The sequence below is a fragment of the Setaria italica genome, chromosome I (genome assembly GCF_000263155.2).
Source record: "Setaria italica strain Yugu1 chromosome I, Setaria_italica_v2.0, whole genome shotgun sequence".
Classification (NCBI taxonomy): domain Eukaryota; kingdom Viridiplantae; phylum Streptophyta; class Magnoliopsida; order Poales; family Poaceae; genus Setaria; species Setaria italica.
In genome coordinates this window covers 3,422,302-3,437,941 of record NC_028450.1, presented here as the reverse complement: position 1 = coordinate 3,437,941, position 15,640 = coordinate 3,422,302, and the positions used below count along the sequence as shown (strand labels likewise).

At 44.5% G+C, this 15,640-nt stretch overlaps 3 protein-coding genes across 7 annotated transcripts; 1 reads left to right on the top strand and 2 right to left on the bottom strand.

The window, feature by feature from the left end:
• Nucleotides 1-776: 776 nt before the first annotated feature.
• On the bottom strand, nucleotides 777-4,190 carry LOC101767749 (cysteine synthase). 2 transcript variants are annotated; one of them, XM_012847663.3, is made up of 10 exons: nucleotides 4,045-4,190; nucleotides 3,819-3,951; nucleotides 3,697-3,746; nucleotides 3,107-3,611; nucleotides 2,863-2,990; nucleotides 2,245-2,447; nucleotides 2,034-2,162; nucleotides 1,517-1,675; nucleotides 1,208-1,401; nucleotides 777-1,126 (listed from the first exon to the last, which is right to left on the bottom strand). In XM_012847663.3, the coding sequence occupies exons 4-10, from the start codon at nucleotides 3,185-3,187 to the stop codon at nucleotides 995-997; spliced, it is 1,026 nt and encodes a 341-aa protein (XP_012703117.1). In that variant the 5' UTR covers nucleotides 3,188-3,611; nucleotides 3,697-3,746; nucleotides 3,819-3,951; nucleotides 4,045-4,190; the 3' UTR covers nucleotides 777-994. The 2 variants fall into 2 exon arrangements, with proteins under 2 accessions (XP_012703117.1, XP_004951457.1); XM_004951400.3 differs by having other exon boundaries at nucleotides 3,697-3,951.
• A 73-nt stretch (nucleotides 4,191-4,263) lies between these two features.
• Nucleotides 4,264-11,349, top strand: LOC101768158 (cytochrome P450 711A1). 3 transcript variants are annotated; one of them, XM_004951403.3, is made up of 5 exons: nucleotides 4,264-4,457; nucleotides 8,902-9,301; nucleotides 9,385-9,534; nucleotides 9,695-10,616; nucleotides 10,708-11,349. In XM_004951403.3, the coding sequence occupies exons 2-5, from the start codon at nucleotides 9,054-9,056 to the stop codon at nucleotides 11,035-11,037; spliced, it is 1,650 nt and encodes a 549-aa protein (XP_004951460.1). In that variant the 5' UTR covers nucleotides 4,264-4,457; nucleotides 8,902-9,053; the 3' UTR covers nucleotides 11,038-11,349. The 3 variants fall into 3 exon arrangements, with proteins under 3 accessions (XP_004951460.1, XP_004951459.1, XP_004951458.1); XM_004951402.3 differs by having other exon boundaries at nucleotides 4,275-4,457; nucleotides 8,905-9,301; XM_004951401.4 differs by lacking the exon at nucleotides 4,264-4,457 and having other exon boundaries at nucleotides 8,126-9,301.
• A 9-nt stretch (nucleotides 11,350-11,358) lies between these two features.
• On the bottom strand, nucleotides 11,359-15,490 carry LOC101769099 (calumenin-B). 2 transcript variants are annotated; one of them, XM_004951404.2, is made up of 8 exons: nucleotides 14,837-15,490; nucleotides 13,679-13,781; nucleotides 13,532-13,597; nucleotides 12,459-12,623; nucleotides 12,267-12,363; nucleotides 11,897-12,025; nucleotides 11,683-11,810; nucleotides 11,359-11,607 (listed from the first exon to the last, which is right to left on the bottom strand). In XM_004951404.2, exons 1-6 carry the CDS (start codon nucleotides 15,429-15,431, stop codon nucleotides 11,909-11,911), a joined length of 1,143 nt encoding a protein of 380 aa, XP_004951461.1. In that variant the 5' UTR covers nucleotides 15,432-15,490; the 3' UTR covers nucleotides 11,359-11,607; nucleotides 11,683-11,810; nucleotides 11,897-11,908. The 2 variants fall into 2 exon arrangements, with proteins under 2 accessions (XP_004951461.1, XP_004951462.1); XM_004951405.2 differs by having other exon boundaries at nucleotides 11,901-12,025.
• Between the last annotated feature and the right edge of the window lie 150 nt (nucleotides 15,491-15,640).

Here is a 15,640-nt window from a genome sequence, read left to right as displayed (position 1 = left end):
GCCCATTCATGAGTTACACAAAGCGAGATGAGGTTTAGTTGAAAATAACTGATATTTCGAACTTCAGACAGCACTCCCTCACTACACGGTAGTACATACCAAAGATGGTTAGAGGCTGAAAAAAGAACAGAGAGAGAGAGAGAAGAGGTGAGGTAATACTCTCCAACGACGTCGGGAAAACATTTACACTAGTTTTTTTCTCACTTCTGCCGCCTACTCAAACCAACTCCCTAGTTGGATGAAGGGATCACTTCAATACTTTTGAAAATTGGAACTGAACCCTACGTTTTTGGATGAAATTTCAACTATACAAGGACCTAAAAGGTACAGAATTAACTAGGCTTACAAGGGCAAGGCAGTCTTACAGAACCAGCACAGCCACAGGTTGTACAGCTACGTTGCATAGATTACAAGGATCAATCTCCTATCATTCCAAAGATTGCCTCTCAGGTGTATTCAGAGATGTATATTTAGTTACATGTACTATGACTATCATTGAATTTGCATCAAGATTTATGCAAATTTTCAAATTGTATGCCACCATCCTCTCTATTTCAGAGCTTTGTGTGCATAACATTCCAACATGTATCAAATGAACCAAAAAGGTTACAATAAAGTGAAATAAATAGTGATCTTTTGCTTGCTTTGATATCGAATCATATACATACCTTCTTAAACCTGTCAATAACAAGGCTGCTCAATGTACATATCATTACTTTAAAGAAAAGCGGCAAGCTGTTGATGTATGATAAATTGATAAGTTGACAGCAAGTCCATGCTTCAGCAGAACTAATCACAGCAGTTAATTGCATTTCCTTTTTGATAAAAGGATAAAGATACATTGTCTGGTTTTATGTCACTTACTAAGGTACTCCTTACATCTTATAACCCACTGAGTCAGACTACAATTAACGCGAAATCTTGCGAAGTAGACTTTAGGACCGCATTGCACTTCGGGCTCAGCCATATGCTGACATTGCCTCAACCTGAACATTCAGAAGGCCATGTTGATGTTGACACATTCCTCTTTCGCCTGTGCAAAGAGTTCCGAGTTCAGGTACCTCTCCCCGCCGCTGGAAAACATCGTCACGATCATCTTGCCCTTGTTCTCCTCTCTTGCCGCAACCTGCAATGTAGTCCACAGATCAGATGACCATGCCACAAGCAGGTATGGATGACTGCAGAATTTGCACAGTAAAGAGAATGCCTTTAAACAGGCAGCTGCATTTGCCCCTGAAGATATGCCAACGAGCAATCCTTCTTCCCTTGCCAACCTTCTCGCCACGTCCATGGCTTCTTGGGCAGTAACTGTTATGATTTCATCTATTTGTGACGTGTCTAGTATTTCTGGGACAAAACCAGGCCCTATCCCTTGTATTTTATGATATGCTGGCTCACCACCTGCAAGTGATAATAATACACAAAGATAAAGATCTTGCTCACTAAGCAAGGCAAAAAAAATGAAGAACATGCTGCACCATGGAATGACGACACGGATAGGGGTCACATGTCTCACCTGAAATTACTGCACTTTCAGCTGGTTCAACACACATTAGCTTTACAGATGGACTCTTCATCTTCAGATACCTCCCTGTGCCTGTCAAGGTACCTCCTGAACCAGACGCAGCGACAAATATGTCCACTTTGCCTTCTGTATCTTTCCAAATCTCAGGTCCTATTGACAAATTTAAGTCCAGAAAAGAAATTTCAGGAACAGAATAGTAATTTACCAACATTCATTTTCTGTTCTAGAATTGGTACTTCGACACTTTCATGGAAACATGTATTCATGTAAAAGTCACAACCTTACTCCAAGAAAGAGTTGGCACTACACCATGCTTTAACTAGTTTCAGAAGATCTTTCTTCAAAGAATACTAATTTCAGAAGTTCATGTTTTCATCTCAACTCTTAGGATGCCAATGACTACAGGGCAAAATACTAAAATAGCATAGTTCCAGGAAAAATCAAACATCTAACATTATTCCAACAATACTACTATCATATCAAATTTAATTTGAATAAATCATGTTACCAGTCCATCTGAAGTGTGCATCAGGATTCGCAGGATTGGTGAACTGGTCTATAACATATACATTTTCCATTTCATTCTTCAGCTGTTCTACTCTATCAAGTAGCCCCTTGAATCCATTAATTGCAGGATCTGCAATAGACAAGTAAGTTCCCATCAGAGAGAGTTGCTCAACTGGTATGATGGACATGGTGTATAGCTTCTTAGTTCTTACCAACTAATATCACTTCAACGCCCAAGTACCTCAATAATATCTGCTTATCTATTGCGATTTTTGCTGGCATGACAGCGATGAACTTATAGCCTTTCTGAGCAGCAACAAGTGCCACCCCAATACCAAGATTACCACTCGTCGCTGCCACTAGTGTTGTTATGCCAGGTGAGATCAGGTTTTTCTCCTCTGCATCTTCAATCAATCTGCAAATATTGAGTTCCTATGATGTTAAGAAAACAAATTAATCGTTTGTGTTATATTTCTGTGTAAACTCATAAACAGTTGTATGCTATATTGAAGAAAAGAAATATACATCAAGGAAGGAAAAGCCTCATATATATTATTTAAGTCATGTGCCATTACCAGTATTTTCATACGATTAACGTTTTTATGCTACTTGAACTATATTTAAACAACCCTTGCTCACAATGAAAGCTACATGTTATGTATCAATGAGACAAGTGCTAGAACCAAAGAGGCAAGATCACATTTCACAAGAGTCTTATGACACATTAACACTTTCCATATGCTAAGATAGGTTTGCCATGTTACCATGCATGCTGTATCTGAATTACTGAATTAACAGTATGTTGTCATCTCAAGAAGTAGAGAAGTCACCTGAGAGCACTTCGATCCTTGACAGAGGAAAGGGGCTGGTATGGCTCAATCTTCCCAATGAGCCGAGCATTTATTCCATCCTTCTTGGCAATATTTTTCAGTTCTATCAGTGGTGTCCAACCAATTAACTGAAAGGCAGAGAATTTACTCAAAAAAATGCAGCAAACATCAACAACAAGCGGACTTCACACCACTTTCATGCATTCCTAGAAAAAATGATACGGCACGAAGGGAATATAGCCACCTGTGTAATGTTGGATGCAATGCACTCCCCCTGTGAGGAGAGCAAGGATGGTATCCCTTTCCTTCCTTCCTGCATATCCATTTGTGTGCTACTTAATTTACAACAAAGCCAACTAGAACTAGAAACCTCAAGTCGCTTGAACAAATGGATGTGGGATGGGTACAAGCGGAGGGGCTCCAATGCTACTATATATACGTGTCCGGTGTCCCTGATAGGTTGCCAACAAAGATGGGGACAGAGACCAGGGTAGTATCCAAGCAGCTTCCCTTCAGCCAATCTTTCAAAAGTTTGTTGTCATGTGACATTTTTAAATCAAAACTAAAGCATGTTGACATGTCTGACAATTTGCACACGACATCTAAGGGAAAATATGTCTAATAGAGAAGCCACTAGTTAACCGGAATGGAGACCGCATCAATTCTTAAAAATGTTTGCCACTTGGAGTGCAAGCTACTCAAACCATGCTGCGCAGACAGCAAGAAGGGACATTTCTGTTTGTCAAAACCTGCAAATCAACACCCCAGATTTAGAGCAATTGCTGTGAAAGCCCCAGAAAGGCAGAAATGAGATGTGCACAATTTGAACCATACCATGGGTGCGTGAGCAAATGGCTTAGATAACACAACGCTATTGCTGGACTCTGCAGGAATCAGATCTTTTGGCACTCAGAAACTTCAAAAGGTGAGGATATCCGCAGGAGAACTCTTGATACCTTTGGGGCTTTGAGACTCGATCACTTGCCCCCAAATTCTACTGGGTTGAGACGTTGAGCTCTGGAGACAACAATCGAAATCCACCCTTGAACCATCTTTCTTCGTTTGAGTCTTCATCCCAAGCATGCTTCTCTGAAATGAAGGCATAAATCAACAAACGAAACAATGGACACTGCAAAGTTCAGTTCCAAGCTTGGCGCGAGATTAGTCGCGAGATGGTCGGACCCGTGGGAGCTGCCGGAGCGGAGATTGAGGGACGGAGGCGGCGATGGCATTCGCCGGTAGCGATGTGCGGGGTGACCAAGCCGCCGCCGGAGTTGACGGTGGAAAGGAACTGGACGCCAGCAGGAGAATATCATGTCCCTGACGAGTGGGCCCCAGTGACCCTAGAGGAGTCGGTTTCCCGTTTTACCCCTCCCTGTTCTTCCCTTCACATCAACGCCGTCGCCTCCTCCGGCTCCCCACCTCGCCGGCGACGGCGGTTTCCACCTCGTCCGCCGCAGGCGTTGCCTCATGTCGGCGGCATCATCGGCTAGAACCGTCCCAAGAGACGGTGAAGGAGGAGCGCCTCCGTCGTCGCTGCCGCTGCCGTTGCCGTACATCCGCCGCCGCATCGTGCTGCAATGCGGCATCAAATTGTGAGTGCCCTGGTTAGAATCCCTCTTGTCCCTTTTGATTACATGTTTTGTTTCGGTTCTCTTGAATCCAGACAACAGATGCGTCACGCGTCATGCGCGAAATTGCAAGTGCTGTTTACATGTGCTAAGATTGGTCTTCCAAAAAAAAAAGAAGTGCTAAGATTGGGAAATTTGTTTTGCAAGGCCTTCACTTTTCACGCGTAAGAACAACATATTGTGAAATACTACTGTTATGTTAGTTTGTCTTTGCATAAAGTAGTGTAATTACTGGAAGATAGATCAAGCTTTGATATCTAAGTTGCAGCTTCGACTGTTACATGCTTATTGGTACTGTTGTGAGAATAGCAGCATGTTCTACATATTCGAGAACAAGTAACTGCATCTACATTTCCCACGTGTCGCTTGAAAATAACGTGATTTGCAGCTAGGATGCATAATCACCTCCACTATCAGGCAGCCATAGATTGCAGCCATTTTCAAGCAAGATTGTTAGTGTTAATTTTTTTGGGGGAGAGAGACCTTGGCAGGAACATAAGATTTTTCATAAGGACGAAAAATATGCTCAGAGTTGATACTTAGTTTTTTATGTTTCATACATTCTGTGGTTGCTTGAAACTTACTGTTCATTACACAAATTTATCTAACTTATATATATAATAAACGAAAATTGAATAAGAGACACCCTGACCATTGTAGTCAAATCAAGCACTTTAACATGCATAGCCAGCCAGCATACGGATGCCACCACTTTGTGAGGACCTATATCATTAGCATTTTGACCTGATGCAGTGATACTCCTGTAACCTTTGTCTGTTAATCCCTGTTACTGACACCCTACAAACAAGAGATAATTAGGAGAAGGCAAATCCAAAGACCAAAAAGGATCTTCGTAGCATAGAAGACCTCATGTGCACGAGCATCTGCCATGTAAAGTATGAATAGGACCAAAGGAAAGTACTCTTGCCAGATTGATGCACAGCAATGGTGGGGCAAGTTTAGAACACTCATTGGCTATGAACCTGTTAGATTGTACCTTTTCAATGCTCTATTGAGATAGGAGATTCTATGCTATCTTAAAGATTAGGAGATTTTGGGTTCATGTAATATTTCACTTTTCCAGTCCAATTGGGGCATGGGGTACTGTTCTCCCACAATATACTATATATTAGATAGCCAATGAATTATTGAAAGGTAGTTGATTGTCAATTTGTCATTGTTACCTGTCTCAATCTGCTGCTCAATTACTGATAAATGGTCCAGTGCTGCTCTTAGAATGGAGCATTCTTGTGGGATCTGGAGAGATTATGCTGTTTCTTGTGAAATTCCGAGAAGACCCCAAGTGGTTGACTTCAGCAATTGCTCCTTGGCATCACCTTCACTTTCTGAATCTGAATCTACAAACTTGAATAGCTGATGGTAAACAATGATTCAGGACTGGCCCAACAGATGCCGATGTGAGTGTCGTCACACAAAGTAATGAGAGCGCTTCACTTTCAGTTATCAACCCTCAATCCTTGGTATCCACATAAAGTGTGGAAAACCCACCCAGCTACCTTCCTACTGAGATGCACCCATTGACCCAACCTATACAGGTTGAATCGGCCCAGACAACCATCTCCAAACACCGAGCCATCAAGTTGCACGTCCAAAAATGAGAGTTTCTCGGCTTTCTGCACATCATTTTCAGAAAAGGGGAGGCAGAATTCAGGACCAAAGAATGCACATCACACACCAAACACCATGCAAAAGAGCAACAGCACCAGTTGAAACCCCCTGGTACAATAATTGGCCAGCTAGGGTTTGTCCTGTTAGTTCTTTTTCTCCCACAGCGCTCCTTGACCCCGATCTTGCAAGGGAGCCTCTAAACTGATGAGCAAAAGTCACGGTGCTTTAGTCCATTATACTGGGACCCAAACCGACTAATCATCCAATCAAAAGATTTGCACTCAGTTTTACTGGTATAGCATATTGTATTGGTGCAATATATTGTTGAAACCACTGCGGAATCAGATAGGCTCCAAAAGTAGTGCACTGCAATATAGCAGTGTGAAGCTTGTTTCAATAATTGTGAATCACCAATTCCACTCAGTTCTCAAACCAGGTATCATGCCACGACAACCAGGATAATTTCACACTCCAGTAGTACAGAATCAGGAGGCGCTCACAAGACGCTATGACTTGGCTGTAGGTCTAATATGATTATCGTTGTCATTGTGGTGCGTTTGCAAGTTGGCCCCAAAAAGTGACAGGTCTTCAGTCACCTTTGGTGGTCCGTGTATCGCTCACTCACATTTTCCCAATGGGATAAACTGTGTAGCTGGGTACATTTCTGACTTTGGTGTGTCCAAGAATATTCGAGGATTGGTACAGGCTATCAGCCTACGAAATATCTTGTGAGGTTTTCCGCTAGCTATTCTTTAGTTATGGTAAATGATGCATGCCATCTGTGATTAAAATTAAACCAGAGTTAAAACTAAAATGACTATTCGTAAATGATTTCCCATTTGATTCATTCACGGGTGCGTCATGTGAAGTTTATGGGTTAATAATTATCTTCAGAAATGAGAAGGGAAGGAAGGGTGGAGCAGGTTCTGAAAGGTCCTGCTAGATTTTTCTTCTGCATCTTTCTCTGCTTGACTAGATAGTTCTGCACTTAACCTCAAGCATACCTAGACCTTTATGTTTTGTCAAACCTTACATTTGGACAGTTTCTGAAAGTGGTGAAACATTGCTTTGATGCAAACTAATCAAGCAGGGAGGAGCTTTGTAACAAATAAACTCACAATAATGAACAAACAATTTAAATTGTTCTGATACCTACATTTATTGGAAAATGAACTTCTGTCTTTTTGCAACCATAAAGTTATTTTTTGAAAATAAACAACAAAATCTAATCAACTTTTAAAATTTGATGGATCTAATCAAAATTCATTATAAATGAATAAAGAAGACACAACGACAACTACGTAAACCCCCTCTAGAAAGACTGACATCCATAAAAGAAAGAGTCTACATGTACCCAGTCCAAGCAAGATCCTTCTAGGTTGGAAAGATCAGTTTGGAAGGACCATGCCATCACTGTAAGATGCCATGGATTCATCTCGCTAACAGCCTTGGAAAAAGGTATCCCACAGAAGAATCTTTCCTCAAGGAGATGGCAACAAGAGAAATAATGTCAACCCTGCAACCAATATCCAAAGAATGTAGACCATACTTTTCGAAATTATGGGTCACCTTGGAGAAAAAATGATTTTGGCTTCACCTAATTTAATAGTGTGTCTATTATAGTCATCATAATCATCAGGGTGTTTTGAAGTCTTACGTGAATAGAACATACTGTTTCATCGAAAACTAACTGTCATCTAGTATAGTTTCAACTTTTCTTTCAGAGAACATTTATCATGTCATGATCCATGAACAACTAGTCAATACACGTTTGCAGCTGTTAACTGTTCAGCTGATAGATTATGAACTAAGTAATCTATAAATACATAGCAAGAAAAAGAAGATTGAAAGATACATGCTGGTCTAGTATGGTGGTGTCAATTCCATTTTGACAGAATTCGTATTGTCAATACTAGCCTCCATGGAATCTGGATATCCTTAGAAAGTTTATTCTATTCATACAGTGATTAGCAAACACCAGACAGTGATTGTAATTGGCCAAGATCCCACACATGAAATATATGATGCGAATTTATTGGCCACATTACAGTGTCCGAATCAGTGCATTGATCTGGTCCATTCGATTCTTCCTTCCAGTGCGACTTGTTATTGTCGCCATCGCGTCACTGATGTCATTGCAACATGTGCTGCACAATGTGTATGGAGGCAACCTATGACTAATGCATTACCAGACCCAATTTCCATGAGAAAATGATGTGAGAAGAACAACTCAGGAGTTTAGTTCTTTCTTCGGTTTGTGCTGTGGTACAACTAATGGCTGCAGGTTGATATATTTGAATAGAACTATTTGTATGTCTCACTTAGGTGATTTGACTCTTGTAAAACAAATCAAGGATTTGTATTACCGACACATGCATACATTTTGTATGTTTCTGTTTTTTCTCATACAATTCTTTTACTTTTATTTGGTTATAAAAGTATAATAAAATTGTGACCAATTTCTTCTGCTGACCTAAATAGCTGCAGTTGCTCCTGTGATCCATTCAGATTAACAGTACGTGCAGTAAAATCCATTAAGATAGAAGAACAGTAGATCAGGAAAAAATAGCCATCGGATGTAAATAGTTGCCTGGAGGCAATCTGTGGTTGTCTGGCTGATAACACCTTATAGAATTATTCAAGGGAATGAAAATTCAGAAAATGGTAAGATTAATTGAGATTTTTTACAAAACCACTGGATATCTGCTGATGTGTCGCCAATATGCTGCCTGTGATTCCTCTGATTTATTGATCATATGGCGCAAATCGACTGGCTCAGCAGGATCTGAAGACTACAAACATGAGGACAGCATCGGATGCTATTCACTTCACCCTTTATAAATTGGCAGGAGCATCAGCAATTGAACACCAGAACTCTGAGCAGCTAGGCAGCTCCTCTCTTCCACACGTGCCAGTGTTCAAGCTTCTCCCATGGAGACCACAACCATTTGCAATGGTGCACTCGGCCCTGTTGCGCACCAAAGCGTACCTGTTCTGGTGCTCATATCTTTTGTGTCTCTGTTCAGCGCATTTCTGATATACTTCTATGCACCCTTCTGGAGTGTGAGGAAAGTTCCGGGGCCTCCAACCAGGTTTCCTTTAGGCCATCTTCATCTTCTTGCCAAGAATGGACCAGACGTCTTTCGTGCTATAGCGAAGGAGTACGGTCCGATCTTCAGGTAATCCTCGTAATTTGAAGGCTCTGCAGATTTAGTAGTTATGGGTAGATGGGGAAGAAATCAACTGTGGTTACATCGCGCAGGTTTCACATGGGAAGGCAGCCACTGGTGATCGTGGCCAATGCTGAGCTGTGCAAGGAAGTTGGTATCAAGAAGTTCAAGGACATCCGCAACCGGAGCACCCCGCCACCGACTGTCGGCTCCCTCCACCAGGATGCCCTCTTCCTCACCAGGTACTAGTGATTTCTACTAACTGAATGAACGGACAAGTAGTTTGAAACATTGGCTGGATGGAGGTAAACTGGAATGTTCAGAGAAGGCATGGGAACATCTGTTGTCTGAAAATTGCTGAGCCGAAGCAGTGAGCTCAACATAGTGTTCATATAATGTTAGGGACTCGACGTGGTCGGCCATGAGGAACACGGTGGTCCCGCTCTACCAGCCGGCGCGGCTTGCCGGGCTTATCCCGGTGATGCAGTCTTACGTGGATGCGCTGGTGGCCAACATCGCCGGCTGCCCGGACCAGGACTGCATCCCCTTCTGCCAGCTGTCACTGCGGATGGCCATCGACATCATCGGCAAGACAGCCTTCGGCGTCGAGTTCGGCCTGTCAAAGGATTCCGCGGGCAGCGGCTGCAGCGGAGGCGAGGTCGACGACGACATCAGGGAGTTCCTGAAGGAGTACAAGCGGTCCATGGAGTTCATCAAGATGGACCTGTCGAGCTCGCTCTCCACTATCCTGGGGCTCTTCCTCCCGTGCGTCCAGACGCCGTGCAGGCGGCTGCTCCGGCGGCTGCCCGGCACGGCGGACTACAAGATGGACGAGAACGAGCGCCGGCTGTGCCGCCGCATCGACGCTATCATCGCCGGCCGGCGGCGGGACCGGGCCTCCCGCCGGCGCGACGGTGACGGCGACGGAGACGGCGACGCCGCTCGGTCCGCCCCGCTGGACTTCATCGCGGCGCTGCTGGACGCGATGGAGAGCGGCGGCGGGAAGGAGCTCGCGCTGGAGGACCGGCACGTCCGCGCGCTGGCGTACGAGCACCTCATCGCCGGGACGAAGACGACGGCGTTCACGCTGTCGTCGGTGGTGTACCTGGTGTCGTGCCACCCGCGCGTGGAGGAGAAGCTACTCCGGGAGCTGGACGGCTCCGCGCCGCCGGGCGGGCGGGCGCCGAACGCCGAGGAGCTCCAGAGCAGGTTCCCCTACCTCGACCAGGTCATCAAGGAGGCCATGCGGTTCCACCTCGTGTCGCCGCTCATCGCCAGGCAGACCTCCGAGCGCGTCGAGATCGGCGGCCACGTCCTCCCAAAGGTAACGCGCCGCCGCCGGCGAGCTGGTTCCAGACTCATGCTGCCAGCCAGTTGTTCACTTGCAACAAATTAACGAGGCGTGTGCACGGCAGGGGGCGTACGTGTGGCTGGCGCCGGGGGTGCTGGCGCGGGACGCGGCGCAGTTCCCGGAGCCGGAGGAGTTCCGGCCGGAGCGGTTCGCGGCGGGGGCGGAGGAGGAGCGGGCGCGGCACCCGTACGCGCATATCCCGTTCGGCGTCGGGCCGAGGGCGTGCATCGGGCACAAGTTCGCGCTGCAGCAGGTGAAGCTCGCCGTGGTGGGACTCTACCGCCGGTACGTGTTCCGGCACTCGCCGGCGATGGAGTCGCCCATCCAGTTCGACTTCGACCTCGTCCTCGCCTTCCGCCACGGCGTCAAGCTCAGGGCTATCAGGAGGGAGTGAAAGACTGGCTGCGTAGCTAAGCTTGGGCTCACGTGTGGAACTGCATCCGTGATGGTGTCATGGTTTGTCTTCTCGTGTGTAACTTGTACTACTTCATAGCATATCAAAATATCAATAGCAGATTGTATTTGCATACAAATAGCTGAAGAAGATTACAACGCATTGAACCGTCGGTGAATGCGTTGCAGATACAACTTCCGTACAACAGTGTGTATGATGAAGGGGTTCCTCCACTTCCTAGTGCTATGTGCCTATGTTGTACAGCTTCAAACATGAATTTGACAAATTTCTATGAGACATGCAAGATTTTTACAGACATAGTGTTCAGGGAGGCAAATTCATTTCATGGCTTACAGTAACACCTTCCTGGTTTTGTTTGGTTTACAAATTGTGATCCTTGTACGAGAAGCTACTTTCATATCAAAAAATGAAAGAACCAAAACTAACTTGCATCCTCACCGTAACTGCGATGAAAACAAACTGGAAAAAGGTTATAAAAGGCTACAGAAGAACACACAGCTTCTGGAACAGGTGCATTCAAAAGCATGCTTGTATTGTACATGGAATCACCTGAAACAAACAAAAAGTTGCCAGGTTATAAATATTTGAGGTTTATGAAACTGAAGAGTGGGTCAAGTGTCGTACCATCGAATGTGCTTGCAGCCGTGGACAAAATCACAAATCAGACAGATCATGAAAATGATCTATTCACAGCAGTGCATAACAAAGTGTTCTAACTTCCAGAGGTGGTGATTCCGCAAAGCTTTGTGCTGCTGCAATACACAAAGTTGTGAACAAATGAAAGCTGGCCAATGCAGGGAGCAGAACAGAGTACAAGGCTACAAGCTGGTGCCCTTACTTGCCTAAGGAACTAACGGAGCTCATCGTGAAACCCATAATCATTTTCTGTGAATAAAGCATTGTAGAAGACATAGGGGTTCTCAATCATCTCTTTCATGCTCAACTGTCCATCTTTGTCCGTGTCAGCCTACATTGGAGAATAGGATTACTAGATAGCAAAAGTCACCAGGTCTACCTAGAGAAACATTCTGTGCTAGATGATGTCTCTTTCAGCATAATTGAAGCTTATTGCAATAGATAAGGGCAAGCTGTTCCAAAACACCTGACAAATTTAAGCCCATAACCTGTAGTACATACTTCTGCTGGCACTAGAGATGGAAGAAACCCAATTTATCCTGAAAGTAAAGCAAGATGCAGCCTTCTCTTACCTGCGATATCACGTAGTCAGCTTGTTGCTTGGCATAGAAGTGTTCTGATGGATGGAGATTATCAATTATAGGCTTTAGTTCATCTGCTGATAACAGCCTTCAAAATGAGGAAAGCCTCATACGTCAATCGGAAATTTTTTACACTGATAAATACATAGAAAAAATTTAAACAATGAAAGTTGTAATATTTACCCATCATTATCCAGATCAAGGTGTGAAAATGACTTTTTAGCTGGTGCATCAGAGCCACCAGTGTCATCTGTTATGCCTTCATCATCATAATGTCGAATGGAGTAAAACAATCCACTGAAAAACTCTTGAAAATTGAGCTTTCCATCATTGTCTTTATCTCTTTCCCTGAATAATCATTACAAATGCATCTTAAAATGATGATATCTTAGAACAGAAAGCTGCAAAGCTCAAAGAGGAACATGGCCCAGGCAGCATTAATAAAACCATTTCAGTCAGGATAACCAGTACTGGTACTAGATAGTATTCGTCGCAAATAATTTGGACATTCCAAAACAGAGGCATGAAGTAGCATGGTTTTGATGGGATTCTAGTGTAGCTTGGTGGACTTTATGATTCTTAAAAACTGAATCAACCACATCTTCTGGAGCATTGAACTTACTGCATTTACATCCACAAAAGATGTGGAACCCAGCAAGATGCATAGATCATTCATAAAACGAACCCAACTCAAACATATCTTCCATTAAAGCCCCAGAGCCTAGCTTGACTACCAGGAAGTTCCAAATAATGATTGTGGCATTAAGCAGCTGTTTGACATAGTTGACAATCAAATATCAAGAATTCAATGTGGCGTTCCAGAATATTTAGTATCAACAGCACAATATGATAAATGAGTAGGATTAAAACAGCGGATCAAAATTCAACTGTTAATTCCTTGGTTACATGCTTATAGTTATCAAATTAGTGCTAAACCTCACATGAACTTCTCAGGCAACTACTACCTCTAAAGCCGCCTGCAGCAGTTAGCTAGTTAGTTCTTGTGTCACAATCGTGGAATACCATGTGTGGCAACTGGCAAGCACCTTAAACATTCTTCTTTTATTTATGTCTATTGTTATAATCTCTAATTCTGGTAAGAAAACATCTAATTTTTGTTTCCTTCAAGTGCAGAAAAAAAGAAACTTTTCCATCACCGTTGTTCTTGCACAAAACTGAAATAATACTAAGACCATGCAAAACAATGCAGTTGACTGCAAACATGTAATGAAAACATTTGGAGGGAAAATTTGTACCTGACTTCTTCTTTGCACAACCAATGTATTAGCTTTGGGTTGGCAGTATCAGCTGGATGTAGAAAGCTGGACACAGAAATTCAAAGTAAATACTGAATGCTAGGTAAAATAAGGTTTTTGAAAAAGGTGGCAGAGAGGAAGTAATACTCATTGAACTCAGTCAGATTGAGAAAGCCATCATCGTCCATATCTGCGGCACTGAAATGCTCCTCCTTCCACCATCCCACCCCATCATTGGTTGAGTTATGATCTGGACATAGACAAGGCTTTGTGCCCAAATCACTAAGATATGCACGTGATAATTTGCTGCAGGTCGTGGTCTATTAAACTCTTTTCAGCATACCATCGTATCACTGGTTGAGTTATGACCCAGACATAAATGGGACTATTTTTTATGAGATTGGCAAGCGCATTGAAATTTTTTCACCCCAAGTAACATACAATATCATCAATCCATGTGACTAGCTGAGAACTATTCAGGCTGTTATCTAGAGTATTTAGAAATCGTTGTTCAAAATGTATGGAAAAATGAAAGTTCAACATTTATTGGTTGATACGGGGAACATGTTGAAAATTATTTAAAATGTATCAGAACTCCAACTTGATGGCAATATCTCTTGCAGCTTACGTCATGCCACTAAGTAGGCGCTGATCTGGAGTAACGTTCAAATGAGCATACAAGTACAATTACGGTTTCAAGAAAACATGTAAGTGAGGGTGTTTACTCAGGCTGTATTCCATCAATGGAGAATGGAAAGGTTCCTGATTCGCACACACAGTCTTAGCTCCTAATTTTACAAAATTACTTTTTTTGTTAATTCAGGCATAGGGGCACTATGTATGACTCCACATTCATTTTATTTGAAAAATGTTGAAAATTGCTCAACGTGATGAATTTAAGAAACTTTCAATGAAAGGATTTACAGAATACATTACTAAAACAGCACTTCTGGCAAAACTGTTATACAAAACGTCAATTGCTTGGCTTCATCATGGTCAAAGTATCAATAGAAAATGGACTAGCAAGACAAATCATTTTTAGAGTACATAAGCACATTTCTATTCCGTAAAATGAATTAGCATCACAATGTGGCCTACAATCAGCAAATGCATCCCCAATTCCAACAACTACAGCACGTGGTCAGACAAATCTCAGCACCAAGATTCAGAGCTTACCCAGCTAGCCAGCTACCATTGCAGAACGAACTTCCAAAATAAGCCCACACGCCCAAATTTAGTTCAAGGATCCAAGCCTCACTGAAGAAACAAACGCAAATAGCTGGAATCGTACATACACATACGTACCATCGAAACGCCAGGCCCAGCTGGGCCGCTCGTACTCGCCGAAGGCGAGGCGGCCGTCGCGGTCGCGGTCGTGCAGCTCGAGCTCCCTCGCGGTGCGGTGCAGCACCTCCCGCCGCGCGTTGGCGAGGTTCCACGCGGCCAGCTCGTCGCCCGTGACGGCGCCGTCGGCGGGGTCCACATCGATCCTGGGGAACAGCTCCTCCACGCGGCGCGTGACGTTGAACCGCGCGGCGTCGTTGATGTAGTCCTCGTCGGCGCCGGCCTCGCCGTCGGAGAGGAGGTCCTCAGGGACGGGCGCCGCCTCCATGCCCGGCGCGTGCAGCCCCGCGGCGGCGAGGCGCTCCCACTCGCGGTCCTCGAGGCGGCGCTCGAGGTCCGCGACAACGGGGTCGAATGGGATCTGGTGGTGCTGCGCGTGCGCGCGGGCGCGGAGGCGGAGGCGGCGGTGCGGGTGCGGGGTGGGGGACGGGGAGGAGGGCGAGAGGCGGAGCAGGAGGAAGAGAAGGCCCGCAGAGGCGAGCGCCAGGGACAGCGTCAGCGCGACGGTGGACGACGCAGAGGGCTTCCTCGCCCCCGCCGCCGCCGGCTTCGCCATGGCCGACGAGTCGCGGCTCGGTCACTTCTCACTTTTCTTTTTCGGTGCTTTTTGCGGTGATTTGGTCACTAGTCCACTCTCAGCTGTTCTGTTCTCATTTACTCTATGGCATGTGGGCCATCATTGTGGGACCACATGGCAGTGGAGGGAGTTAATGAGGGGTCTGGTGTCTGGACCATGGTGAAACTTGGCCTGGGGCCTGGGCAGTG